This window comes from Podarcis cretensis (assembly GCF_951804945.1).
Source record: "Podarcis cretensis genome assembly, chromosome: 11".
In the NCBI taxonomy this organism is placed as follows: Eukaryota; Metazoa; Chordata; class Lepidosauria; order Squamata; family Lacertidae; genus Podarcis; species Podarcis cretensis.
In genome coordinates this window covers 49,107,413-49,135,396 of record NC_137180.1, presented here as the reverse complement: position 1 = coordinate 49,135,396, position 27,984 = coordinate 49,107,413, and the positions used below count along the sequence as shown (strand labels likewise).

Here is a 27,984-nt window from a genome sequence, read left to right as displayed (position 1 = left end):
TATAACCCCATCTTCTTAAAACAGGCTGCATTTATGGAGTAGGTTTATACTCCACACATAATGAGGCTTGGTCCAAGTGTGAAATCAAATATGAACGTGTTTGTGACTTACAATAATTTAATCCAATTTGTAGCTTGAACCTGAATAGATAAGCACGGCATTACAGAGCGAGAGCAAGGTATGGCGTGACTAGCTACCCCATAATCTGCACCGAAGTTGCTGAAGGGCAGGATTAATGAATGTAGTCATTCCAGTTCTCCCCTTTGTTTTTCTGCTTCTAAATCATTCCAGGGTAAGGCAAGATGTAATATGCAGATGTTCTGGAACCTGGAAAAGAATGGAACAAATATGACAAGATAATTTCCAGTAAGATGTGCATTGAAAATAGATACTTCTCAGAAGATGTTTTTCTGAGAAAAACTGAGCATATTCTTTTTCTCACACCGATAGGAAAAGAAGGCCACTTTATAGAACTTTCTCCAAAGAATCTTCATCCTATTTTTTGTGACGGCCACAATTTCCTCTTTGCAATGCCCCAGAATGATGTCCCGTCCAGGTGAAGGATGAAAAATGGTGGCCAGGTTGCCAACACAGGGCTGGTGAAATCCATCTGGGATATGTTAGGAGGAGGGCCTTCCAGGACTGAATTAGAAGCTGAGAGTCACAGTGTGCGTGCAGACAATCTCAGTCCTGCTGACTCTCTTCCCCCTCAGACCCGCCCCCCTCTTGAGGAGGGTCCTACACATTGCTGAGCAATGCACCAGACAGGCCCAGAAGAGGAGCTCTCTCCCTTGATGCAGCCTTCATCTGCTCAGGAGGGATGCAGAGTGAAAGTCTAGAGAGGGAACGTTGTGCCTAGAGCTTTGCTTCAGCAACGCCTTCATTAAGACAAACCAGGGACATTGCTATGTTGTTGTTTTCTGCTAATAAAAAGCTAATTGCATTCCGTGCCTTCTCTGTGTGTGTGTGTGTGTGCCTGCCCTGTGGATGAACTGGTTTGTTGATAGCTCCTTGACATCTAAATTATATGCTTCGTCCCAATCTACTAGACCCCTTCAGCCATGTTTGACCTTTCTCCTCTTACTATGAAGTCTCTCCCCGCCCCCCTTTGCCAATTATATGTAACAGGGACGCTTACTCATCCTACCACTGGGATATTTCCCCCAGTGTAAGTCTTCATTTCAATGAATTCAAGCCTGCTTTGCACTGTTGGTAAGTTTCTTTCTTGACTGCTCTAACAGAAACTCCTGTATCTAATCCTCCTTGCACTGGAACAGATTTTTTTTTGGGGGGGGACACAGGACATGCACAGGGGGAGTAGAACGGTATGTCCCATTGCACAAATGGAAATCTTTGCACTAACAAAGCACAGTAGTTGAATACTGCCAGGATATTCTATACAGCTTCAGTTTTCTGAGTGCTTACACTGTACAATTATGCTCCATAAATAAATTAACCATGATTTCATTTTAAAACCTCGCAAAGCTGGAGAAACAAAGATACCTCATTTTACCCTGACAAAATCCACTACATCTACTACTGCTAACAGGATTAAGAATCAGGTTTCAGAACATGGATTTCTGAAATTACACTGTGTAATTAAGCCCATATGTCATGTTCCTAATCTTTTTATCCTTGAGGTGGAGGACAAACATTTATGCAAAACAAAATTGCTCCATTAGGAAAGGCTGCCTGAAGTCCTAACCAGCCGTGACATGATATTTTGTGACAAGGAGGGCTTGCTACATAAAACCTTCCAAATTACTTGAAATTGGGTGATTAGCTCATCCTCTCCCAGCTTTCTTATTTGTTGGAAGAACAGATACAGCACAAAAAAGGAAAATAATAGTATATGTGATCTATGTTGAACAAGCATGTTTCTTGCAAGAGGCAGAGAAAGTGGAACAGCTGGTTGCCAATCACTTTAATTCTGAGAACGACAGCCTGTTGGACTTATTAATAATTGTTTCAGAGATGCCAAGAGATCCAACAATGTTAGTAAACAAAACAAAACAAAGGGAGAACTGGATGCACACAATGGACACATTAACACCACATGGCCTCAGCCTAGATGGCAGTGCAAACATCACTTAGCTTCCGAGAATGAAGGCCTTCTGAGATTTCCATCCTCAAAGCTGTGTAACAAACACCTTGGGAACAGCATCGTTTTTATCAGAGGCGCAAACTGAACTGATGAAGGTGCAAGCTGAAATGTCTTACTATAAGAAATTAAAATTCCTGTTTTGTTAGTCTCTATGATAAATATATGGTTTTAGTGCTTAACTGCATACGACCAGGATCTGGAAGAAACTTGCTTAAAGTGCTGCTTGATACCATCACCCCCCTCCCATTGAAGCTGAGCAGTATATTTGCTAAAACCCTTGAAAATCAACTTATGCCACCATCTGGCAATGTTCCAGGAAAAACATATTTATCTGCATTGTAATTTCCTCTTTGAATCCAATTTTCCAGTTTGTCAAATTAAAAATGATAATTTTCCTTGTTTAGGTCAGAGGAAGCCCCCCCCTCCTTTAAGCCAGGAACTGATGGCTGATACTAAATATATAAGGAAATGTAAGTTTATATCAACTTTCCTGCGAGAGTTGTGTGCAAGCTCAGGATATGACCTGTTCATTTTCATAAACAGGCTATCTATATTATTCCACCGTCAGCCGTTTGGGTTTATGAAAAACAGAGACTGGGCCTTCTGTCACCATCAAGTTTGGCAGTGGAAGCCTTTGAGTTCTAAGGGCCATAGGCGTGCTCAGCCCAATCTGTAGGACTGGTGGCAGTTTCATGGCCGTTCCTGCTTTTGTAGGATTGGGGAGTCTAGGTGAATTTGCTTCTCCTTTCCTCTAGGTCTAAGATCAGTTCCACAGATTAAATATTATGGGCTAAGGCAGAAAGTGGAAGCCAGGCATGGAAGAGATTTAAGAGCCTCGGACATAAGACTACCAGGTTGATGGACTAGATGGAATGGACAGTAAGGACTGACATAACCCGAGACCAGGAAGAAGGGACGTTGGATGAGAATTGGAAGAGTTTATAAAGAAAAATTTTTATTTTGGGAACTAGTGTAAAATTAATGAATATTAGGGAAAATGTTGGAATGAAACTGTCTGGCTTTAGAAGAAATGATATAAGGAGTTATGTATAAATAAGCATTAAGTTTTAAGCTTTAAGGTATTTTACGGTAAGATAAGGTTAAATAAAGTAACGCAAATTGAATAACAGAATATGCTGAAAGATGGAAAGGATTTGCTGGGTTAATTAATAGGTAAGGATTTGCTGAAACTGCTAATTGAATTAGAATACAAAAAAGGGAGGTGTGAGGAGGTCAGAGAAACAAGTAAATGAAAGACAATACATGGAAAGATTGAAATGTTTTTAATTGTTTTTATTTTTCTGTATTTTGTATTTTTTTTCTTTTTCTTTTTCACTTCTGTAACGTTTTTGAAACTTTAATAAATATTATTTTAAAAAAAAGAAAAAGAAAGTGGAGGCCAGGCATTCTGCCACAAAAGAATCTGGCTACAGCAGGCAAGGCTGAGAATATCCTTACAGCCATGATAAGGTCAGCACAATAAGTTTGGCAGGAGGTCATCACCAGTTTTGCTGGAGCTAAGGAGATTTGCCTCGCACTCTCACTAGCCTCTGGGCTCAGACAGAAAAAATGTCTGAGATGCCAGTGCTGTAATTACAAAACTAGACATTACTTTAGACTTGGGGCAATTGCTGCAAACAGAAAACATGTGCCTAACTCCATCCCTTTTCCTCTGTGGAATGTACCCATACAACGTAGCTTGACCTCAAGGCTGAAGCTCTATGAAGTAATGCAGAAGAGGAGGAAGGAGGCAGATTGTGTGGTTACCACATAATATGCTTGTACTGTAACTTCCAACCCAATATAATGAAAATAATAAAAAATGCATTATAGCAAGGGAAATTGTTTTGCAAAAATGTGTATATTAGGGGGAACTGCCTGCTAAAGTGTATATGTTAGGAGAAAGTAACCGGTGGATTATTTTTTTTTAATGCAAGCGGATATGGAAAGATTTAAGAAATGGAAAGAAACCCATCCCTAGCTCAATAAGATTTTAAAAGGTAAAGGTAAAGGATCCCTGACGGTTAAGTCCAGTTGTGAACGACTCTGGAGTTGCAGCGCTTATCTCGCTTTACTGGCCAAGGGAGCCAGCATTTGTCTGCAGACAGTTTTTCCAGGTCATGACTAAGCCACTTCTGGTGAAACCAGAGCAGTGCACGTAAACACCGTTTACCTTCCCGCCGGAGCGGTACCTATTTATCTACTTGCACTTTGACGTGCTTTCGAACTGCTAGGTGGGCAGGAGCTGGGACCAAGCAACTGGAGCTCACCCCGTCGCAGGGATTTGAACTGCCGACCTTCCGATTGGCAAGCCCTAGGTTCACTGGTTTAGACCACAGCGCCACCCACGTCCCCAATAAGATTTACTTCTGGCTAAATATGTATGGGACAGAATACTTCATTCAGAGCAACATTCTAGCTCTGTACCACTTAGGGGATTGGGGGACTTATAAGAAATAGGAGCTGCAGTAAACCTTTCCAGTCTCATCATGAACAAATATATTTTAGCTGTTTCTTGTAATGCTAACTGCTACACCCTGGGGTAAAATGGTTCTGTAGAGTAATGCATTTAGTGTTCAAAACTGAGTTCTCCTGCAATATAGTTTTAGGTGATAAATACACGAAAGAAACTTGTTTCCCTGAACTAGTGTTTCACCAAAACTGTATGTTCTGGATCTAAAAGTTACTTGAGGTGAACTGCCCTGAGCTAATAACAGGAACTGCTGCATCAAGGACATTCATTATATAAGGTTAGGTTAGGTTTATTGACTTCCTGAAGCAATTTACAGGCAAGTAAGAAAATATAATAATGAAACCACAGTATCAGATTTAGCAGCACAATATAATGTCGGATTGGTGTTGCCCAACTGCCCAGGAAAATAACATTAAAACATATTTGCCTGGTAAACAATGTACTGGAATGTTTTCTCTTCCCAGTAGGTTTTGCCCCAATGAGGCAGTTGCAAGGATTGAAGGTCCCTGCCTGCCCATAGCTGTCCGTAGAAGTCCCCTCGTCTCCAGGGTTTTCCCCAAGCAGTTGTAGACTGTGTCTGCACACAAGCAACCTCTGCTCTGCTCTTTTCATTTGTCTGCATTTCTCGGAGACTCTAGGGAGGAGGGGAGCTGGTTGCAGAAGGAGGAAACATCCCAGAAACATGGACCCAATATGTGTGGAATACGACACTTATGGAATGTTTAACTCACCATCGAAGGTTGATAAGAGAAATAACAAAGAAAGATGGATTTGACTCCGCATAGTCTCCATTTAGGTGGCGCTGTGGGTTAAAGCCTCAGCGCCTAGGGCTTGCCGATCGAAAGGTCGGCGGTTCGAATCCCTGCGGCGGGGTGCGCTCCCGCTGCTCGGTCCCAGCGCCTGCCAACCTAGCAGTTCGAAAGCACCTCCGGGTGCAAGTAGATAAATAGGGACCGCTTACTGGCGGGAAGGTAAACGGCGTTTCCGTGTGCGACTCTGGCTCGCCAGAGCAGTGATGTCACGCTGGCCACGTGACCCGGAAGTGTCTCCGGACAGCGCTGGCCCCTGGCCTCTTAAGTGAGATGGGCGCACAACCCCAGAGTCTGTCAAGACTGGCCCGTATGGGCAGGGGTACCTTTACCTTTACCTTATGTACAGTAATCTCCCTTCCACCTCAGTTGCAACAGCTACTATGGAGAAATTATCTTAACACTTTACATTGAAGTACAGTGGTACCTCGGGTTACATACGCTTCAGGTTACATATGCTTCAGGTTACAGACTCCGTTAACCCAGAAATATTACCTCGGGTTAAGAACTTTGCTTCAGGATGAGAACATAAATCGTGCAGTGGCAGTGCAGCAGCAGCGGGAGGCCCCATTAGCTAAAGTGGTGCTTCAGGTTAAGAACAGTTTCAGGTTAAGAACAGACCTCCAGAACGAATTAAGTTTTTAACCCAAGGTACCACTGTATGTGGATGTGAGCTGAATTTGTAACAAAATCCCCCCCCCCCCGGTTTGTTTTGATGCCATGTGGATGGCTGCATACAAGACTGTAGTAGTAATAATAATAATAATAATAATAATAATAATAATAAAAAAAAAAAATTATTATTTATTCCCCTCCCATCTGGCTGGGTTTCCTCAGCCACTCTGGGCGGCTCCCAATCAAGTGTTAAAAACAATACAGCATTAAATATTAAAAACTTCCCTTCAGATGTCTTTTAAAGCTAGGATAGCTGCTTATTTCCTTCACATCTGCAGGGAGGGTGTTCCACAGGGTGGGCGCCACTACCGGGAAGGCCCTCTGTCTGGTTCCCTGTAACCTCACTTCTCACAATGAGGGAACCGCCAGAAGGCCCTCGGCGTTGGATCTCAGTGTCCAGGGTGAACGATAGGGATGGAGACGCTCCTTCAGGTATATAGGACCGAGGCCGTTTAGGGCTTTAGAGGTCAACACCAACACTTTGAATTGTGCTCAGAAACGTACTGGGACCCAATGCAGATCTCTCAGAACCGGTGTTATGTGGTCCCGGCGGCCACTCCCAGTCACCAGTCTAGCTGCTGCATTCTGGATTAATTGCAGTTTCCGGGTCACCTTCAAAGGTAGCCCCACATGTGTACATGTGTTCGTCTCAGAAGACAACTTTCTGTTTGGTAACTGTTTTTTAAAATGTATGTAAAGTGTATAGAAAACAACAACAAGCCAGAGTAAATACAAGAAGTGCTAAGTGCATTTTCAACCATGGTGATGACACTAGCTGAAGACACATGAAGTCTGGTTGGTTGTAGAGACTGTAAAACGCTTCAGCAATTCATCTATGTTGTTCCTTTTTCACATTGATCGTTACAGCCTTAATTAGGACTGCAATGGGGAAACCGGCTAGTCAGAGAATTATAAAGTAACACATTGATTTGCTATTTGCACTCAGGAAGTAACTGGCTTCAAGTTTAAAGCAATTCCTATTGCCATATCTGAAGCAGAACCATCCATTATTGCATAAAGGTTATAGTGATGGGTTTTGGCACTCAAATGCTCCCCTGTTTCAGCTCCATTTGGTACTGCCAATGGATCTAATGAAACAGCATCCCTCAGAAGTTCACTGACCTTTCATTTTAAAATCAATGCAAAACTTGTACTAATTACTTGAGACATCAGCACTACCCTAAAGGAGTTTTCCATAATTATTCCAGATGACAGCGTCAAAACTTGAATGTTTAAGTAAATATTAATGAGAGCATAAAATGGTTAGCATCTACTGGAAGGTAGTGATTGGCATGCAAAAGTACTGAGTGATAACTCCAGTGAGAAGCTGTGTAGTATAGTGAGTGGACTAGAATCTGGGAGATCAGGGTTCAAATCTCTATTCAGCTATGAAGGTCACTGGTTGACCTTCAGCCAGACACAGTCTCTTAGCCTGATCTTCTGCACAGAATTGTTGTGAAGATAAATCGGGCAGAGGAAGAGCAGCATACACCATCTTGAGTGCCCTGGAAGAAAGGTGAGATACAAAGGCCTCATTTGACCCAAACAGTGTCAAGTTTTCTCTTCCTGGCTTGGGTAATATTTATGACTCAATTTTGAAAACTAAAGGTATCTCTGCTGCAATTAAAGGACGAAGAAGAAATAAGATCCCAAATCTTGATGCAAGTAATAAATTAATGGAGGACTGTTTTTTAAAATGATTAGCAAAATTATTTAGGGGATGAAAATAAAGAGAACCAATCAGAGAGTGTGGCTGATAATTTGAAATTAGAAGGATTTTATATTAGGGAACACACAGAGAAGGTTCATTCTCTGGCCTGTTCTCTCTTTCTTACAAGCTTTAGCTAAAATTGGTTTTCCTTTGGCCCTTTCTTCCTCTATCCAGCAGCATCTTTCAAGAAGTCATGCTGGCTTGGTGTTTTGTGAAGATAAATATATTACTTCTAGTAAAAGAGTGACCATAGCTGCTAGAGGGCCATGGAAATTTGTGTCCTGGGCTTTTCAGACTCAGCTACCCATGTACTGGGACGCGGGTGGCACTGTGGGTTAAACCACAGAGCCTAGGGCTTGCCATTCAGAAGGTCGGCGGTTCAAATCCCCGCAACAGGGTGAGCTCCCATTGTTCGGTCCCTGCTCCTGCCAACCTAGCAGTTCGAAAGCACGTCAAAGTGCAAGTAGATAAATAGGTATCGCTCTGGTGGGAAGGTAAACGGCGTTTCCGTGCACTGCTCCAGTTTGCCAGAAGCGGCTTAGTCATGCTGGCCACATGACCCGGAAGCTGTACACCGGCTCCCTTGGCCAGTAAAGCGAGATGAGCGCTGCAACCCCAGAGTCGGCCACGACTGGACCTAATGGTCAGGGGTACCTTTACCTTTACCCATGTACTATCTGAAACCAAAGGGGCACATCGGTTGCCAGATGCAAACTATATTGACATTATATTTTCAGCTTTCCTGTCCCACCACTAGGAGACCAATTCTTTCTGTCTTGGAACTGCTCTTGGCTTAATAGAAGCTGGGTCTGCAATGCTCTACAGAAATGCTGTACTGAAGCATAACAATCAGAGTTGTGTGTGACTTGCAGCAACATTCTCTTGCCAAACTAATGACAGCTTGCAATATAAAATATATGAATGGGAGATGTTATTGTGTAATTGCTGCCGTGCAAGTCTAAGTGCATCCAGCTGCAAACATTGATGAATCCATCACTTCCGGGTTAGTGCCTCTGGCAATGGCGGAATTCCTCTGATTGGGAGGAATTTACTCCGTGGAAACAGGGTCTGGCCGCCACGGCGAAGGCGTAGAGCCAATAAAAATCACAGGCGGGAGAAGCCTGTGAACCTGGGATTCGGCTGGCACCTTTTGCACCTACTCGCGGGGAGACCCGGTTTCGGGGATCCAGAGCGACGTGGGGTGAGTGGCGCGGTGCTTCGAATTGATTGCTTCTTTCACGGAGTGAAGCCGCATAGCTGTTGTTGGAGAGCGCTGACTTTTTCCTGTGGACAATTTGATCTTAAAACAACTACCCGTGAGTAGAACGGAAAATTGGATTTTTAAACGTCTTAATTTGGCATCGAAACGGGGAGGTTTAAAACAGGAAGTCCGCCTTCCCCTTTTGTAAATAGACTGAAGCAAAGAGGCTGCAAGCTAAAGTCTTGGAAAGTCTTCCGTAAAGGATTAAACTTCCATCGATTGAAACTATTAAACCCCCCTTGGAAGCAGGAGAAGAGGGGGGAAATTTTGGATCGTGCAAGCCTGCAGGGGAGAGTGTTGAAAATTAAATCATCACTGCTCTGAACCTGGAAAGGGGCTGTCAGTAAGATTTGACGTTTTGAAGTTCCTTGGCTGTGAACAGAACGTATCTTGACAGTTAGCTAAATAAGAGAAATATATTGTTTCCATTGTCCTCTTCTGCGTTTAAAAAGGAGGAAAAGTAACTGAAAATTGAAACTATATTTACTGTTTGAACTGTGCTTAAAAGGATTGATACAAATAGAAATTGTTTCCCTCTAGAGGGAGCCTTTGAAACTGTTATAAGAGCTCAGCTGGGGGAACCAGCTGCAAGATAAGAGACTGTGAGAATCAGGGACTGACCTTGGACTATTTGAGAATGTCGACAGAAGAAGCTTTAGTGATTGCATTATGCAAGATAAGTCACTCGTTGGAACAACTCCACAAGAAGACAGATGTTATGACTACTAAAATTGATAACTTGGGACAAAAAGTGACTAACTTGGGACAAAAAGTGACTAATTTGGGACATAAAGTGAACATCAATACAGAAATTATTCAGGATCTGACACAGGAATCTACTTTGACAGGGCAAATTGTCGATAAGACGAAGGAGAAAGTTGCTGTTGTTGAACCTAAAGTAATACAAGTGGGAGCCCAAGCCTTGCAGAGGCAAATTGAGGACTATAAGTTGAGGCCTTTCATGATTGAATTTAGAAAAAGTCAGATTTTGAGGATTGGAGCCTTGCCCGGACTGGAGAAGGAAAGTTGGATAGACTTTTGGGATTTGGACTTGGGTCGTGAGGAGATTGGAGCTGTGGGGGCCCTTGGATTTGGAGGAATTTTGAAACATGTCCTGAAATACCTTATGGATTTTAGATTTAACCATGGAGATTTGGTTGACCTGTTGAGAAGGAATAAAAGCATTGCTAGGTTGGAGCTTCCCCGAGATCTGCTCTTCAGTATCAAAGGAAGGAAAATAAGAACAAGATCAGTAGAAGACAAAGTAAAGTGCATGTATAAATATGAAGAAGACCTGCAGAAGGGACTTGGAAAAGAGTTAAGAGCCTAGGACAGAAGATCACCAGGTTGATAGACTATTTGGAATTGACGAATGACTGGCAGTAGCCGAGACCAGGGAGAAGAGATGGTGGAAGAAGATTGGAAAAGAAGTTTTAAAGTTTATTTTCAGAAATAGAAATATTATAAAATTACTGAGTGTTAGAAAAATGTTGGAATGGAATCTTATGGCTTTAGTTGAAATGTTATAAGGAGTTAAGCATAAATAAGCATTATAGCATTAATGGAAAATAAGGGTAAAAATAAGTTAAGATATTTATATGACAGAAAATAGAGAAAGATGGAAAGGAATTGCTGAAACAATTAATAGAAGTGGACTACAAAAAGGGAGGTGAGAGGAGGTCGATGAAACAAGGGTATGAAAGATAGACTACTGAAATGGTATAATGTATGTTTTTAAATTGTTTTTGTTTTGTTTTGTTTAGGTTAATGTTGTGTTTTGTATTGTTTATATATTGTATTGTATTGTTTTTTCCCTTTCTTGTTTTTTTTCTTTTTTTCTTTTTGTCTCTTTTCTTCTTTTTCCTTTTTGTAAGTTTTAAAAGTAATAAATATTATTTTTTTAAAAAACAACAACATTGATGAATCCATTTTCTATGCCTAGTGACAAGGCTGACATACCACGGGAATCCAAAACGTGGGGCAGGGGAAATATATTCAGCAGCTCATCTCTGCCAAGGTAGCATTTCAATGAAATATGCATTCTTTATATTATTGTGACATTTAACTGCCTTAGTCAGAGGCCTGGGGTGATATGCAGGTGGTACACAGAGCAGCATCAAACCTGCCATAACATTTAAATAGAGGATAAAATAAGAAGTTCCAAAGGTGAGCAGGTATTTCAGTAGTTTGGGTTAGGTTTGACAGACAGTATTTTGTTGGAAGGATTCAAGCCCATGCCAAGAAATGTAGCTTTGTGTTAATCAAATGGATTGCAGCACTCTGTTGACCTAGTGCAAAAAACCCACCTTTAAAAAATACCATACTTTATGCCAGAGCTTTCCAAACTGTGTGTCGTGACACGTTAGTTGCAGTGTGTAGGTGTGTTGCGCAAATGCTCCCTGCGCTCTGCCCAAGGCTGGAAAAGGGTTAACCTCCAGTTTGCTAGTAAAACTTAATTGCTGTGTCGCAAAATGATGCATCTCTAAAAAGTGTTGCCAGCATGAAGAGTTTGGAAAGTTCTGCTTTATGCACCTAGGAAAGTGATGGAGTGAAATGAGTGGGATGAATGATGGGAAATAGGGGGTAGGGGGATTTTTCCATTTTGGTTCCTCTTCATTTCTCATTATTCCAATTTTACAGTTCTCCACATTTCCATGTCAGTTTCCCAGGTTTTTGTAAAACAAATCCTCATGAAATTTCACCAGCATTTTAGTGTGGATTGCTCATAATGTACACAATTGTTATGCAATTCTGCCCAATATAGACATTTTTTCATGCATTTTCATGGATATATGCATTTATATGCACACTTTACCCTAGTGTATAAGGTTTTTTTTTCATATTATATATCTGGAGAACTGCACTGCAAAATAAATTCATTGAAGTGCAACTTTTGAAGGTTGGCTGCCATTTGGTTGACGCATTGTTTCAGGAAGTGTGACTATATTCATTTTTGAATGTGAACTGAGTTGAAATGTGAACTGAGTTAAAATGAGAGGCACAAATACAAGATGGGGGACACCTGGCTTGAGAGCAGTACATGTGAAAAGGATCTAGGAGTCTTGGTTGACCACAAACTTGACATGAGCCAACAGTGTGACGCGGCAGCTAAAAAAGCCAATGCAATTCTGGGCTGCATCAATAGGAGTATAGCATCTAGATCAAGGGAAGTAATAGTGCCACTGTATTCTGCTCTGGTCAGACCTCACCTGGAGTACTGTGTCCAGTTCTGGGCACCACAGTTCAAGAAGGACACTGACAAACTGGAACGTGTCCAGAGGAGGGCAACCAAAATGGTCAAAGGTCTGGAAATGATGCCTTATGAGGAACGGCTAAGGGAGCTGGGCATGTTTAGCCTGGAGAAGAGGAGGTTAAGGGGTGATATGATAGCCATGTTCAAATATATAAAAGGATGTCACATAGAGGAGGGAGAAAGGTTGTTTTCTGCTGCTCCAGAGAAGCAGACACGGAGCAATGGTTCCAAACTACAAGAAAGAAGATTCCACCTAAACATTAGGAAGAACTTCCTGACAGTAAGAGCTGTTCGACAGTGGAATTTGCTGCCAAGGAGTGTGGTGGAGTCTCCTTCTTTGGAGGTCTTTAAGCAGAGGCTTGACAACCATATGTCAGGAGTGCTCTGATGGTGTTTCCTGCTTGGTAGGGGGTTGGACTCGATGGCCCTTGTGGTCTCTTCCAACTCTATGATTCTATGATTCTATGATTCTATGAATTTTTCCCATTTCTCATGGGAAGTCATATAAACACTCTACAGTGAAATCAGAATGGATGCAGGATGAAGGCTGATTGTTGTATGACTGCTCTGCAAGCAAACTGGAACGAATGATCAGTGAAGATCAAATGTAGTCTTACCTTTGCATAAGCTTTCTGGAAGCAAATCAGAATAAATGCCCAGCTGAAAGAGCCCAAAGTCACACTCAGAGCTTTATGGATCTGTTAAAGTGAACCTTTGTGGGAAATTTGGAGGTTTCATCTTGGGAGATGAACACTGAAGAAGGAAGCAAAACTAATTTCGGTAAGACTAATGATCTCTGGGGGATTCAGTCCATTCCCTCAAAAGCAATTTCACTTCCCAAGTCTGCAGTGTTATGGGCATTGCTGCATTAGACTGCAAGGACTTACTATCCCTTGTTTTTAGAATGTGGAGCCAACCTTTCTACATAAAACAACTAAGGACAATTTAATAACAGACTCTGCCCACCCAGAATGCACACACACAGCCAAAGTGAAGCTGCCACTGTGCCATTTCTTAGAACACTTGAATCAAGTAAAGCAGGTCCTAAAGAAAAGCAAGGGAGGTAAATTGGGGCATTTTAACTATGAGTAGTTTCATAAATGCTAAACTGCCAACGGGGGGACGGGGGACTGGGGCATAGCAAGAGAGAAAAGAGCACACAAATATTTTTCTGCATTGACAATCAATTTCTAAAATACTTATTGTGGTTATGCTGGTTTTAAAGTCTGCTAGCAAGATTAAAGGAGGCTTAAAGTAGCCCTTTGTCCATGGAGTTTTCTTGGCAGGGATACTGGAGTGGCTTGCCGGTTCCTGCTCCAGGTGGATCACGTTTGGTCAAAACTCTCCACTATGACCTGTCCATCTTGGGTGGCCCTGCACAGCATAGCTCATAGCTTCTCTGAGTTATTCAAGCCCCTTCGCCATGGCAAGGCAGTGATCTGTGAAGGTGCTGGAGCAGACTCTTGAAAGTCCCATGGACTGCAAGAAGATCAAACCTATCCATTCTTAAGGAAATCAGCCCTGAGTGCTCACTGGAAGGACAGATCTTGAAGCTGAGACTCCAATACTTTGGCCACCTCATGAGAAGAGAAGACTCCCTGGAAAAGACCCTGATGTTGGGAAAGATGGAGGGCACAAGGAGAAGGGGACGACAGAGGACGAGATGGTTGGACAGTGTTCTCAAAGCTACCAGCATGAGTTTGACCAAACTGCGGGAGGCAGTGGAAGACAGGAGTGCTTGGCGTGCTCTGGTCCATGGGGTCATGAAGAGTTGGACACGACTAAATGACTAAACAACAAAAAAAGTAGGCATTGCTTGGTCAGTTAGAATGCAGAATCTGCACTGGGTCAGAATGCTTATTGGCATTATTCATCATCTTTCCTGAGCTTTGACAGCATTGCTAGATCTGTCAGCTGGGGAAAAGTGCAGTGCTGTCTGGAAACCAATTTGATTCCTCAGCCTCTAAGGGTCGACCATTCAAATAGAGGGCTACAGCTCTGCTGTGGACAGAGCCACCAACTTGCAAGAGTGCCTCCTGCTGCCCCAGTGAGGAAATCTGTCCACTGCTGCTGCTTTGCTCTGCTAAAATGGGCATGGGCTTGGCACAGAGTCAGTGAAGAATTATAGCTGTCAAAACATTGATGAAATTATTCACTGCCTGTGAAGCAGCACTTTTTGTTTCTAGAGGAACATATGGGCTTTCATCCTACCCAAGGGTGCTTCTGTGCCAAAGCAAAGGCAGTCCTTGGCTCGAGGCTGCAATTACGAAAGTAACAAGGCTTTGTCGCTGCCATTGTAAAATGGATCCACCCTAGGGGTGGAAGCACATTGCAGAGATCACACAAAGTTACAGAAAGAGGAGGTGTGTGAAGGTGGCATTACCTACCCTCCAACTTTTGTCTGATGGAAATAGGAAAAATGGGACATTCTGGGATCAAATCAGGAACCAGGACGGCTTCTGTAAATGTCCCTGGAAAACAGGGACACTTGGAGGTGCAGGAATTGTACCACTCAACCTCTCTGGTGCTTTGGTAAAGCACCAAAAAGAGGTGCAGGGAGGAGGCTTTAAGAGGCTAAAGTATACATGGTCGGTTGAAGTTGTGGGTTGTGGTGCAAATATGAGCTGATAAGCTTAGCAGAGCCAAGCAGAGACAGGGACAAAGGTGTGCCCCTATCAGGCCAGTAGTTGGGTACCAAGAAAGGAAGATGAGGCTCCAGTGAGCAGAGGCAGGAGATACGGTCAAGATCAGGGTAGCAACATGGCCAGAGGCATCTGGTGAGTTTATAGCCCCGACACACACTCTTACAAGGTGTATGTCAGAACCCACAAGTGTGTCCACAACCCACACATTTAGCTACGCTGTGCAAGAGGCTTAGGGCTTTTTACTGGTGTTAAATGTGCCTGTGTTATGGCTATGTGTATCTCCCCTTGACGTTATATCCATAAGGTCAGGGATTAGAAATTGGCGCCTTTCATATGAAAGTTAACAATACCTACAAGACTAACTGGTTGTCTTATATGCTTCCTTAATCATGACTTTTGGGAAGAAGTTTCCATTGTGCAGAATCCCATTGTTTCCTAAAGGTGATAATTAAACTTTACTGGTAATGCAGGATTAGTGGACTGATTGTTACTTTAGGTACTAAGACGTCAGGATATTTACACATGTCTTCCAGGTCATGTTTAAGGTAAGAACCAGTACCAAGGTTGAAATAGGTCATAATGGGATAAAATAGATCATAATCATTTTATATACTCATGCCAGCTTCACTGATGCCATGATTTACATCAATAAACCACACAAAAAGTTCAACTTGGCACCCATCATGGTTTGCAGCCACTGGTTGGCTAATGAGCTGTGCTGAGCAATTTGGAAGTGTGGGTGCCTGTTTTCTATTTTATTTTGATAATGTAATTTATTGTTCTTAGCTTTTCTAGCTCCCCCCCCCCCTTAGTTTTGTCATCTTTCAAGTGTTATTGTACCTTCTGCAAACAGCCCAGGGCTTACAGGAAAGCAGCCTATAAAAGAGGACAAGGTATATAAGCAACTTGAGCAAAGATCCCAAGCCATGTGAGCATTTGGGCAGGCAGCTCTGAGCCTTAGGAGAATTGCTTGCCTGTGATGAATTGCACACGTAACCCAGGAAGAAATGCAAAGGATGGCAAGTTTTCCCCTCAGGTTATAATCAGCCCATCAAAACTGTAACTAGAAGTTAGAAAATGTCATTCATGTAAAATAATTAGTTTGGAAGGATTTTTTAAAAACCTCATTACATTGTTTCTTATGACTAATGATGTTATGTGTCTGATCCAAAAAGACAAAATAATTACAGGAGCTAATAGAAAATGTATTACTTTAGGTATTACACATTCCATTTCTGTGACTTGCAAGAGACAGGAAAATCCAGCATTTCATCGCTAGCATGCTGGGCACAGAACATGGGTTAAACTTTCTTTTATGATCTACTTGGGCAACAAATACATTTTATAAACCATGGATGAGGAACATGTGGTCATTCAGATATTGCTGGACTACAATTCCTATCATGCTGGCCGTTGGCCATGCCAGCTGGGGCTGATGGGAGATGGAGTCCAACAACCTTGTGGAGGGCCACAGGTTCCCCCATCCTTGTTATAAATGTACAAATACGCAATCTCTTGCTGCAAGGAACAGCTTTTAAATACCACCACTCCTTTGAATTCCCCCATGCATGCCAAAATGTTACTTGGACTTCATGGGGAGATGTGGAGGAAGGCACTTGGAAGCAAGCTGGACTCTCCAAATTGCTATTTGGCACTCAATACCTACAACTTAGAGAGAGAACAAACGTCAAACAATGAACATTGTTTAAAAACTGGCACTGCTAACATTTCAGTGAACTGGTAACCTTTCCCTCTGCCATAAATCCCTCGAACTTTCCAACCTTAAACAGTACTTTGGGATGGAATGCAAGTAAAAACTTGCAAAAGTGTAATGGGGAGACATCAATTTTGTTTCACAATACTTTTGTTTGTAGACATATGGAAAGCACGCTGTTATTAGGTTTCTTTCTTCTGTGCCACTGCAGATTCCCCTAAATGGTTTCCGCAATTCTTTGCTCATCCTCTTATGCTTATAACCCCCTAATCCACTCAACACCCTACAAATGTGACACAAAAATGATTTTTCGAGCTCTGGCAGATGTTTGTATTTTTTCCGTATTTCAGTTACCATCAGAAGTTGTGGAAGGTCACAGCAGCAGTTATTTGTGGAGGTTAGCTTGATAGCAATATCTGGATTAGCTCTATGCCAAAAGGTGGGTAGAACTGAATCTTCTCATAATATATGTATTGAGCCCAGGGATGGGGAATCTGCAGCCCTCTAAATATACTTGGACTTCAGTTCCCATACTTCCTGACCCTTGGCCATGCTGACTGGGGCTGATGGGAGTTGGAGTTCCTGAAGGTCTCTGAACATCTCAGGAAAAGTTGTGCTTCTTAGTTCTGCAGCTCTGTGCTGAAGCAAACACTGCCAGATTCTTGCCTGTTGCATTAACAAGTTAAATGTGGTATATCAAAAGCTGCAGTTGTACAATGTTCTGAAATACTTTTACGTTGGGATTGCATATAATTCTGCCTTGTACAGAGTCAGAGACCATTGGTCCAGCTAAGGAAATTCTAAAGGGCTTTGAGAAAAAAGCAGAAAAATGGAAGCCTCTTTCACAGGGGGGAAAGCTTTTGAAAAATTAGAGGACATTTATCATCAGAGCACTAGCATAAGCATCTAGCAGAAACTGGGATTTTCTACATGGGCTGGTTAATATTCATTGCCTCCAAGTGACTAATGAATAGAAATGGACTAGGCTCTGGGAAACACTCCAGCCTTGAGTAAGAGACAGTTGTACCATTTGTGAGCCAAGCCCAAAACCTTGAGTAGAATTGGGCAAAAGCCCTATAAACACAAAGCAGTTATTATTGCAAAAGCCCTAACAAATAGAAAGTAGTTACTATTTGCATCATCTTCATCAAATTCTCTGCCCAACCCACCAACTTGCAAGATTGAATTTATAATGGTTTTTGAAGCACCAAACTCTGTCTTCTGCTCTTCTGTGTACCAGGCTGAAAGCTGAAAATAATTTCCATTAAATCATCCTCAGGACCATTCAGTGTCTATAATAAACAATCTATCCCTGTGATGGAGGTCAGTAAACAATTCACTTTTCATACCCAGCTCCCGTAGCCACATTTTCAGGGAGAAGACCTAGGGGTACCAACAGTAAGTATTTAAAAAATAAACCATGCTCTGCCAGATAACCAATACAGTGAAGTAACACACACACAGAGGCACACCAAATTTTGCCAGACCCAGGGCTTTACCCTTGAAACACTAGGTGCGACCTTAATTCCACACCTGAACCATCAATCTTCCCTAAGTTCATATCTGATTCCCTAGGTTTTGTCCTGTTCCCACCTGCCCTGGATCTATCCCTGGCATAGCCCAGTAAGTCAATATTTGTTTTGTTTTAAACAACAACAGGCACGGCAATATTTCCAGCTACTTCTATTGTACCAGGACATAACACAAGACATAACACAAGCAAGCTGACATATGCCAGTAGGTCAGAATCCAGCCCTCAATTATCGTATTAACATCACTTCAACCCCCAGCCCCAGCCCATCCTTTCTATTATGTTTGTTACAACATAAATCCAATCTTAACCAAATTTACTCAGAGATAGTAAACTGACTTCAGTAATACTTATTTCCAGAAGTCTTTCAGACTGCAGATCATGCTTCTTAATGTCTATTGATTCTCTCCCCCATGAAGCTGTGTAGTGCACTTAGCAATAGCTACATGCAAGCAGGAATTTATTTATTTTTTAACCCCTCTCTCATCCCTTTTCTTCAGAAAATGCAGAACAGTTAAATGGGATTTCCAGCAGCCCAGAATATAATAAACTCCACAAATACTTAGCTTCAACAATACTATAGATTCCAAGACATTTGATGAACCAAAATTTCTTCATGGCAACCCTGTAGGTAAAATTGCACACAAGATATAGAGCTACCATTAAAAACAACCTTATGTGTTGATGAGCTCTCCTTCCCTGCAGCATCAAATTAACCTGTGTTGTGATGACATCATGTGGGACCTTTCCCCTTCCCTGCTCCTCTACTGGTGGAGTAAGACACGGTGCAATGACAGCATGCAACATACAGAGTGTATTGATACTACAGATAATTTAGCATATCCTTTATAGTTCCACCTATAACTACCAAGCGAAAAACACATTGTTAGAACACTTAGGACCCCTCCAGACTCTCTGTCTCTGTGTGTGTGTGTGTGCGCACACACACACACACAATATTATGCAACATGCCATTGATGCAATAATAGTGCAGATTTATCTACACACTATCCCACTTTATTAGTTGTTCCGAGATGCTTCCCCATTGTTAGGCCCTCCAGAGAGCAAAAATGTGGCTCCTTGTGCTATAGCACAACAAAAGTGGTACCAAAAAACAAAAAAAAAAAAAAACAAAAATCCACCCAGAAGAAACATTTGTGGTACAAAAAGTGCCTGAGATACACCCCAAAGCTGCAGGGCATGCACCAATTAGATAGCCAACTTGATACCATCATAAGCACAAATTATCATACATGCACAATAAAGAGAATATTGAGGGGCCATTAATGCTGATAGTATATTTAGATATATTTTAGCGAAGAGCCATCAGGATCCAGGATTCAGAATGCAAGTTGTTAGGCAATGCTTAAGCAAGAAAGTTATAGTCAATAGTTTCTCTTAACAAAACTGAATAAGATGCATTAAGCAAAATGATATGATTCACCCTCACCCATTAGTGATATATCTCTGCATCTATATATAGATGTAACACAGACACACAGAAATCTTCCACAGAACAGTATAAGAGACGCTGCTTCTTTGTAGCCTTTTCTTTCCACCTGAGCGAAGTTTAACCATTCCTTACATGCTCCTAGAATCAAGTCTATCTGTACCCCCAAAACAACCTCTGATATCGGGGAAAGGATAGTGTGAGAGCAATATTCTCCTGAAAACAGTTCTCAGCCTGGATATGCTTCTGCCTCCCAGCCAATTTCTATTATGTAGTTTCTGACATCAAGTACCGGAATATATTCCCAGGCGCCTGAGCAAATTACCATTCTCTTCGTTAAACCAACTTTGTTTGCATTCCCTTGGCAGTTGCAAATGCAAACATGGTTGCTCCCTAGACTCGTTCTTTCGGTTTGCTGTTGTCCAGGATTCTTCCTGCCGGCTCTGCACAGTCCAAGTCCATACGTGCTCACAGGTGGATAGATAGATAAATAGATAGATAGATGTGTGTGTGTGTGTGTGTGTGTGTGTGTGTATACTTTTATATTATATATATGTGTGTGTGTGTGTGTATAATATTATAATACTGTATAGACTAATATATATTATAATATGTATTATTGAGGCATCTAATCATAAGCTTGCATTTTTATTAAAGCTTATATGTTTAATCAGGGCTTGTATTTTAAGAATGAGTTTAAAAATGTTCTGTTTCATGCCAGGCAGAAGACCAGTTGCCTAAAAACCTTGGCAAGATATTTTTACTCCTAGACAAGGGGCCCCCCTGATTTATAGCAGAAAACAATTCTCAAAGTCATAAAAAGGGAATTACAGGCTGACAGCCAAGGTTACACTGACCCTACAAATTAAGGGTGGATAAATAGTAAAATGAGCCATATCTTCTTCCTAAGGTTAAGAAGGTCAAGAGCAGTGAAAAAGCATCTAGCTGGCAGAAAGAGAACATTTTCTGGGAAGACTTTTTCTAAAGCTGTTTCTTTCTTAAACTAAGATCCTTTTAAGATTTCTTTTCCTTTTAAAAGGTTGTTTATGTATTAAATATATTAGTTTAAATATAATTATGCAAAGGATTTAAGAAATGCTAGATTCTTATTTCATATAGTTGTAAGAGTTGTAACTATCCTGAAATTAAGTCAGGCACCAGCCAAGCCCCTTGCCAGACAGAAGACGCCAATCGAGCACTCCTGATATATGGTTGTCAGGCCTTTTGTTTAGAAACCTTCAAATGAAGGAGATCTCTCAATGTTGATGTGAACTCAATCCTTGACATGCATAAGATAAAAATTCAAGATTAATTATCTGTTTTGGAAGGCAATAGGGCAAGGAGGGCAAGAGGTGAGCTGGTAATTAAGATTCCTTGTTGAGACACATGTAAGATATATTACTACTTATTTGTCATTTATAGATAGAAGAATATATAGCTTTTTATTTTCCATAAAAGGCAAGAGGAAATGGGTGTATCTTTTGTGATTGGTTCTAGCAAACAGCCAATAGGAATTTTAACCAGGCTGATTGGACAGAGGCAGCCACAGGAGGAGCAAGGGGGCTGGATTAAGGAAATATAAGTGCTGGCCAGAATGGCAAGAGGCCAGGCCAGAGCTTGGTAACCATATACCACTGTGCCTCATATTTATTTGTCTGACAAATAAATTACTATTTTAATTTCTCTATTGCTGCGTTGAATATTTCATTCCAGCTAAGCGTTAACCACAAGCAGGGTGCTACATTATAATATATATTAGGATAGACTAATATTATATATATATATATATATATATATATATGCGCAAAAGCAATTCGTGCTCTAGGACTGACCCCACCGCACTCGAAATTAAAGTAACTAAAACAGAGACATCACCATGTCAACAAACGTCTGTATAGTTAAAGCTATGGTTTTCCCAGTAGTGATGTATGGAAGTGAGAGCTGGACCATAAAGAAGGCTGATCACCGAAGAATTGATGCTTTTGAATTATGGTGCTGGAGGAGACTCTTGAGAGTCCCATGGACTGCAAGAAGATCAAACCTCTCCATTCTTAAGGAAATCAGCCCTGAGTGCTCACTGGAAGGACAGATCCTGAAGCTGAGGCTCCAATATTTTGGCTACCTCATAAGAAGAGAAGACTCCCTGGAAAAGACCCTGATGTTGGAAAAGATTGAGGGCACAAGGAGAAGGGGACGACAGAGGACGAGATGGTTGGACAGTGTTCTTGAAGCTACAAACATGAGTTTGACCAAACTGTGGGAAGCAGTGGAAGACAGGAGTGCCTGGCGTGCTCTGGTCCATGGGGTCACAAAGAGTCGGACACGACTAAATGACTAAACAACAACAATATATATATATATAATATAAATATAAATTATAATAAATATACGCAAAAGCAATTCGTGCTCCAGAACTGACCCCACCGCACTCGAAATTAAAGTAACTAAATCAATCAATCAAGGAGCTTCACTCGTCCCGCCCTCGCGCGCACATGCCATCCAATCGCGCATGCGCTCTCGGCCCAAAGGCTCGTCCCTTTAAACAGCCAGTTGGCGGGAAATGTTTTCGGCGCCGCTAAGCGACGCCTTTCCCGACTCCCCGCTGCGCACGCGCGCCCTCGCTCCTCCCGGCCGAGCGGGTCGCCATGGTGACGGGACGCGGAGCTGCGCTCCAGGCGGCCTCGAGCCCAGTCGGGCGAGGAGCCGGGACCGCTCGCGGCCATGACGGACATCCTGTGCGATTGGCTGAACCGAGAAGTGAAGCTCTCGCGGGCAGTGAGTGAGTGCGGGAGCCTCCTTGCAGGGCTAAGGCGGGCGGGGAAGCCCCGGGAGGTGCGCGGCTCCGGCTTCCCGTGTCCCTCTCAGGCGGGCGGGCGCTTCATTTCGGCTCGCCTGAGGGAACTTCGCCCCCCTCCATAAACCAGATTCCCCTCCAACCCTAGACGCGTGGAGACTTTTCTTCTTGTTGTTTAGTCCCTCGTGAGAGAAATGGCGCTTTGCACATGCTCAGGAGCACGGTTTTGCTGCAGATTCATTTGCTTCCCCCACAGACATTTCATAGAAGGGGAGCCATGCGGGTCATCTAGTCCGACCTGCTGCAGTGCAGGAGTTTACATCTAAACATGACATTAACGCCTTGCCTCCCTAATGTAATGCCCAATGTGGGGCTCGAACCCACAAACCTGAAATGGGAGTCTCATGCGCTACCGGCTGAGCTACCCCTGGTTATTGCAGATTCTACATATTTCTCTGTTTCATGAAATCTGCTAACCGCTTGATGGTATGGTATGGGGTGGGTGGGTGGAAACCTCAAAGTGGTTTACAAGAGAGATAAAACAATAAAATTGCCAATAAAAAAATTACCAATTAGCAATAAAAGGGGGGGGGGGGGAGACAGACGCAATTAAAAAAAACATGCATAGGTTAGACTAAAATGAATTAAAACTCACACCAGCTTTCTAAACATCTGGATAAAAGGTAAAGGTAAAGGTACCCCTGCCCGTACGGGCCAGTCTTGACAGACTCTGGGGTTGTGCGCCCATCTCACTTAAGAGGCCAGGGGCCAGCGCTGTCCGGAGACACTTCCGGGTCACGTGGCCAGCGTGACATCGCTGCTCTGGCGAGCCAGAGCCGCACACGGAAACGCCGTTTACCTTCCCGCTGGTAAGCGGTCCCTATTTATCTACTTGCACCCGGAGGTGCTTTCGAACTGCTAGGTTGGCAGGCGCTGGGACCGAGCAGTGGGAGCGCACCCCGCCGCAGGGATTCAAACTGCCGACCTTTCGATCGGCAAGCCCTAGGCGCTGAGGCTTTAACCCACAGCGCCACCTGCGTCCCCTAAAACATCTGGATAGACGTGTATAAATAAAAATATTTTTGGCAGGCAGCAAAAAGCATACAGTACAGGGAAGGTGTCTATAGGCAGGGAGTTACAAAGTTTCAGCACTGTCGCACTAAACCATTGCATTCTTACAGATGCAGTGTGGGTATTTATATACCCAGGGCAGGTAGCAGAGTAGTAAGAAACAAACAAACAAACAAACAAACAAAAGTGCTTCAGCAACAACAACAAAAGACTAATGCAGCATACAAACAAGCAAATTTAAACAGCATGAGCCCATTCAAAACAGACAGTATGATCAAACTGCTTTAAGTTTAAAGTGCTTGCATTAGTAGTTCTCATTTTTCCTTCACTGAAAAATAGGTACCAGGAAGACTCACCTTTCTGACTGCCTTTGCATGACAGAATTGCACGAGGAGCAGCTATTCTGTTGGTGGAAATAGCTTTCACCCAAGTAACAAAAAAGTTATTACTGATGTTAATAACTGTGCTAGAGTACCAATATGCCCAAACAGGATTGGTGGGAGTGGGATGGGTTTAGCCAGGGGAGGCAGTAATATTAAGTGTCAATAGTAATAACTAATAGTAGCAAATAACCTGTATGGCACTTGGAGGGATTCCATCCAGCTTGGTTGTCTTCCTTGATTTTGAAACGGGGGTCTTGAAACACTGGGGATTTTGAAATGTTTTGTGAGCATTTGTATCAATTCTGGGAGTCTAGAATGATCAGAGGGATTTGTTTTTAGATATGGTACATTTGGAAAAAATGCAATGAAATCAAGGGAGACCAGGCTTTGGTTAAAAATGAAATGACAGTAATACTTTATGGAGAGCAGTAAGAGTTGTAATATGTCAACAAGCAGCTTCTCCTAATTTGAACTTGTAACGCCAGACAAGACATATAGAAGTTCCCTTGTTTCCATGTAACTATGATGCAGCCCAGGAAAGCCCCACTCCTGAATTGTACATTGGGTTGCATGAACAGAATGGCTGGTGTTTTCCACACCGTAATGATCGTTTGCTCATCCAGAATGTGCAAAAAGACATATCATCGCCTCAGTGTGGTTTTGTTAAAAGAACTAGAGACCCTATATAGCACCGTATTTGAGGGAGGGACTGTTTTCTAACCTAGGAATGGGTGGACCTGCAGCCCACCAGATGTTGCTAGACTGCAGTTCCCATCATCCCTGACCCTTGGCTGGGGTTGATGGGAATTGAACTCCAATAAATCTGGAGCGCCATGGGTTTCCCATCACTGCAAATTATATTATTAACAGGTCCATAGAAGGTTGTAACTGCTTTGGTCATCTATCTCCCACTGCTCCCCCTCTTTGTTATCCATCCTCCTGCTTCCGTGGCAAGTTGGGAAAGGCAGAGCAGCAGGGTGGGACGGGGAGCAGGGGCTATTTCTTTCCTTGTTTCCTTGGACCTTTTCTCTAGGTTGGCAATCCTACATTCCTGAGCGCTCTGTTCAAAATAAAGAAGGCTGCCAACTCAAGTTATTTGGCTCAAGAACCTTTTGACTGACTTATTGGGCAGAAGATAGCTGGAAAAATATTATTTAGTTATTTTAGTGCAGCCTTACAAAAACTGTGGGTAGCAGGTGTGATCTTCTCTTTGCTCATACACAAAGGAATGCCTCTTCCCCTGAGAGCACCTGCTGTGACGCATGCAAGCATTATCAAAAAAGAAGTTGCAAATGTGTTTTCTTCTTCAGTTTGTTCATGTGCAAATCAATGCACTTCTGATTGATTGAATCAGTTCTAATTGATTCAAACTCATAATTATTATTTTTTTAAAAAAATAGGTAGCAGCTTCCCAAATAACCTTGTGTTTTGTGACCTGTCTACTTTACATTACTACCTCCACATTTTTGGGCAGTCCTAGGAAAGCAGTGGATGGTGTTCATTCTGAGTTACACAACACACCTCTTAAGCTCCCATGTGGCAATGATTTCCATCACCAGAGACTCTTCTGCAGTTTCAAGGGACACAAATCTGTCGAATTTCCTCAATTAATAAGGACTCTGGAGTACAGACAGTCCTTGTAGATATATGTTTATCCCGTTGTTCCTACTATTTGATCTACAAATGGCTTTCCTCCAGAGAAAAATATCATCCACACAGAGAGATGAAATGCCTCTAATGAGAGGCTGAACTACCAGATTTCTAGAGCTCTTTAGGTTGTGGGAGAGGCGATTATAAACTCTCAAATTACCATTGTATCTCAAGGCTTCTTCATATTGCAAGTTGGGGTTGTCTTACTCTTCCCAGAAGAAGAAGCATCTTGAAACGCAGAGAATTTAAGAAATTATTACAGCTTACTTTTAAGTTAGAACTTAAAAGAGGCAATAGAGAACTGCTGCTGTTTTAATAATTTACTGTAGGTTGAAGCCAACTAAATAATACTCAAAGTAGACCCATTGAAATAATTGGTTGTGACTGAAGTCAATTGGCTTGAATGAGTACCGGTATATTTTATTTATTATTATTTATTAATTTTGTATACCACCCTTCATCTGAAGATCACAGGGTGGTTTACAACATAAAAATACAAAATGAGAACACAAAATACATAATAAAACAAAAACAAACCAATGAACCCTTCCCACAAACACATGCTGAATATTACTTAGTTGGGAGCAACTCTTCATTTTTAAAATTTGTTTCATTAGGGCCAATTCATGCATTAAGGCTTCTAGAGCAGGCCTGCACAAGTTTCAGTAATCCCCAGAGCATATCTGTGCAATCTGTGGTACACCAAGTCAGTGACCCATCAGGGGTTGATAACCACCCTATCCTTTATGCCGCCTGCCTGGGCCTGGAAAAAAATGGGGGGTGTCATTAAGTGCTTCACAGGCCACAATGTGTGGGTAATAGACTTGGTAGCTCATGCAGGTACAGGCCTGATTTAGATGGTGGAAGCACCTTGGTGAGGTGGATCATGTGGTTTCATCCCATGCTAGCTGAAACCTGGCCTGAGAAAAGGCAATGTTGACTTCTCTGTGTAGATCAGAGGTAGGAAACCTGTGGTCTTCCAGGTGTTGTTGGACTCCAACTCTGATATGTCCCCTTCCAGCATGGTCAGTGGTCAGGGAAGATGGTAGTTGTAGCTCAGCAACATATTGAGGGCCACCGGTTAGCCGCTTCTGATCTGGATGTAACTGCAACTGCATGGGAGGAAGTCACAGGAAAGTTACTGGCACTTTACGGTGGTAACATATGAATCAGCCCTTAGGTCTGAACAAATGGAGGGGAAAAAACCTTTCCTTTTTCTCTTTAAAAATAAACCAGAAATGGAGTCTTTTGCCCAGGAGTTTTCTTCAGGATACCTCATCGGAGAACTTCTCAACAAGTTTGAACTCCAGGATGACTTTGCTCAGTTTTCGCAAAGCAGGTTAGTAGATGGTATATATACAACACCAGATGGTTAACGTAGTAAGTGGTGGCTCCAAGTCCTGGGGTAGGGGGCTTAAGCAAGGCGCCCTCGGAAGGGGAATCCTACCTCCTTGCCTGTTGCCACTGACGCTGCATTAGCTTTCTCCCTCTGGGACCAATCTGCATCACTGCTCCTCCATGTTCCTGCCTCTGCTTGTGTACTTGAAGATAGCTAGAGAGCAGGCAGTGGCAGAAAGGAGAAAGACCAGGAGGGCCAAGGGACCATGGATGTTTGACATAAGACTTAGACATCTGCCTGACAACCCTGATTGCCAATGCCAGTCCAAATAGATTAAGATGACAGCTGGTGTAAAATGCAGTTTCCCACCTGACTCAGCTTAGGAATACTGAAGGCATATGGGGGTCTGCAGGTATGCATGGGTTAGCCCCTCCCCCTTGATGACAGCATGTGCCTCCCAGCTGACACGTGATTGACTCAATCTCAAGGCCATATATTCACACAGAGTTTCCAATTCTGGAGATGGGAAGGTATGTTGCTGCCATACACTTTAGTGTAGAGGTGGTGGGGCCAGCATATTTCTGCAGGCCCCTTCATGCATTCAGAAACAAATGCCTGAATAGGGATATTGTTTATTGCTAAAAGGTGACTAATGGTGTTTGGCCAACAGTCCTTGGAAAAGGAGAGGAAGGATGTAGCCATGTTTACATATTTCATCCAGCACTTCCCCGTATGCCTGCTATATATACTTGTTGAATGATGATTTCCATGCTCCCAAGAAAACTTATCAAAACCCAGACAGATACGATAAGGAACTGGGATGGGTTCCATAGCTCAGTGAGTGCATGCTTTCCATGTAGAAGGTCCTGGGGTCCAACTCAGGTATCTCTAATTTAAAAACCTATTTAATGTATCAGGGTTAGGCCACATCTCTGCCTTAGACCTTGGAGAATGGTGGCCAGAGTAATTAATGTTGGGGTAAGGCTGCAACCCTAATCCCACTTACCTGGGAGCAAGCCTCATTTGATTCAGTAGGACTTACTTCTGAGTAGACAAAATTGGATTACCTTGTAAATGGACCAATAGTTTGATTCAGTACAAGGCAGTTTCATATGCTCAAA

The 27,984-nt window shown here is 42.5% G+C and overlaps 1 protein-coding gene and 1 long non-coding RNA gene across 5 annotated transcripts in view; one reads left to right on the top strand and one right to left on the bottom strand.

Annotated features, from left to right (window-relative positions):
* Nucleotides 1–26: 26 nt before the first annotated feature.
* LOC307226470 lies at nt 27–27,936 on the bottom strand. The gene is made up of 2 exons (XR_013843457.1): nt 27,870–27,936; nt 27–327 (listed from the first exon to the last, which is right to left on the bottom strand). It is a non-coding gene; the product is annotated as an uncharacterized lncRNA (long non-coding RNA).
* SPEF2 (sperm flagellar 2) overlaps nt 22,256–27,984 on the top strand; it is a 94,724-nt gene continuing 88,995 nt past the window's right edge. For all 4 annotated transcript variants that reach the window (XM_079994658.1, XM_079994657.1, XM_079994656.1 and 1 more), the window contains exons 1-2: nt 22,256–22,405; nt 26,761–26,863. In XM_079994658.1, coding sequence (XP_079850784.1) covers nt 22,348–22,405; nt 26,761–26,863 — 161 coding nt within the window. In that variant the 5' untranslated portion in view covers nt 22,256–22,347. The remainder of the gene's footprint in view (nt 22,406–26,760; nt 26,864–27,984) is intronic.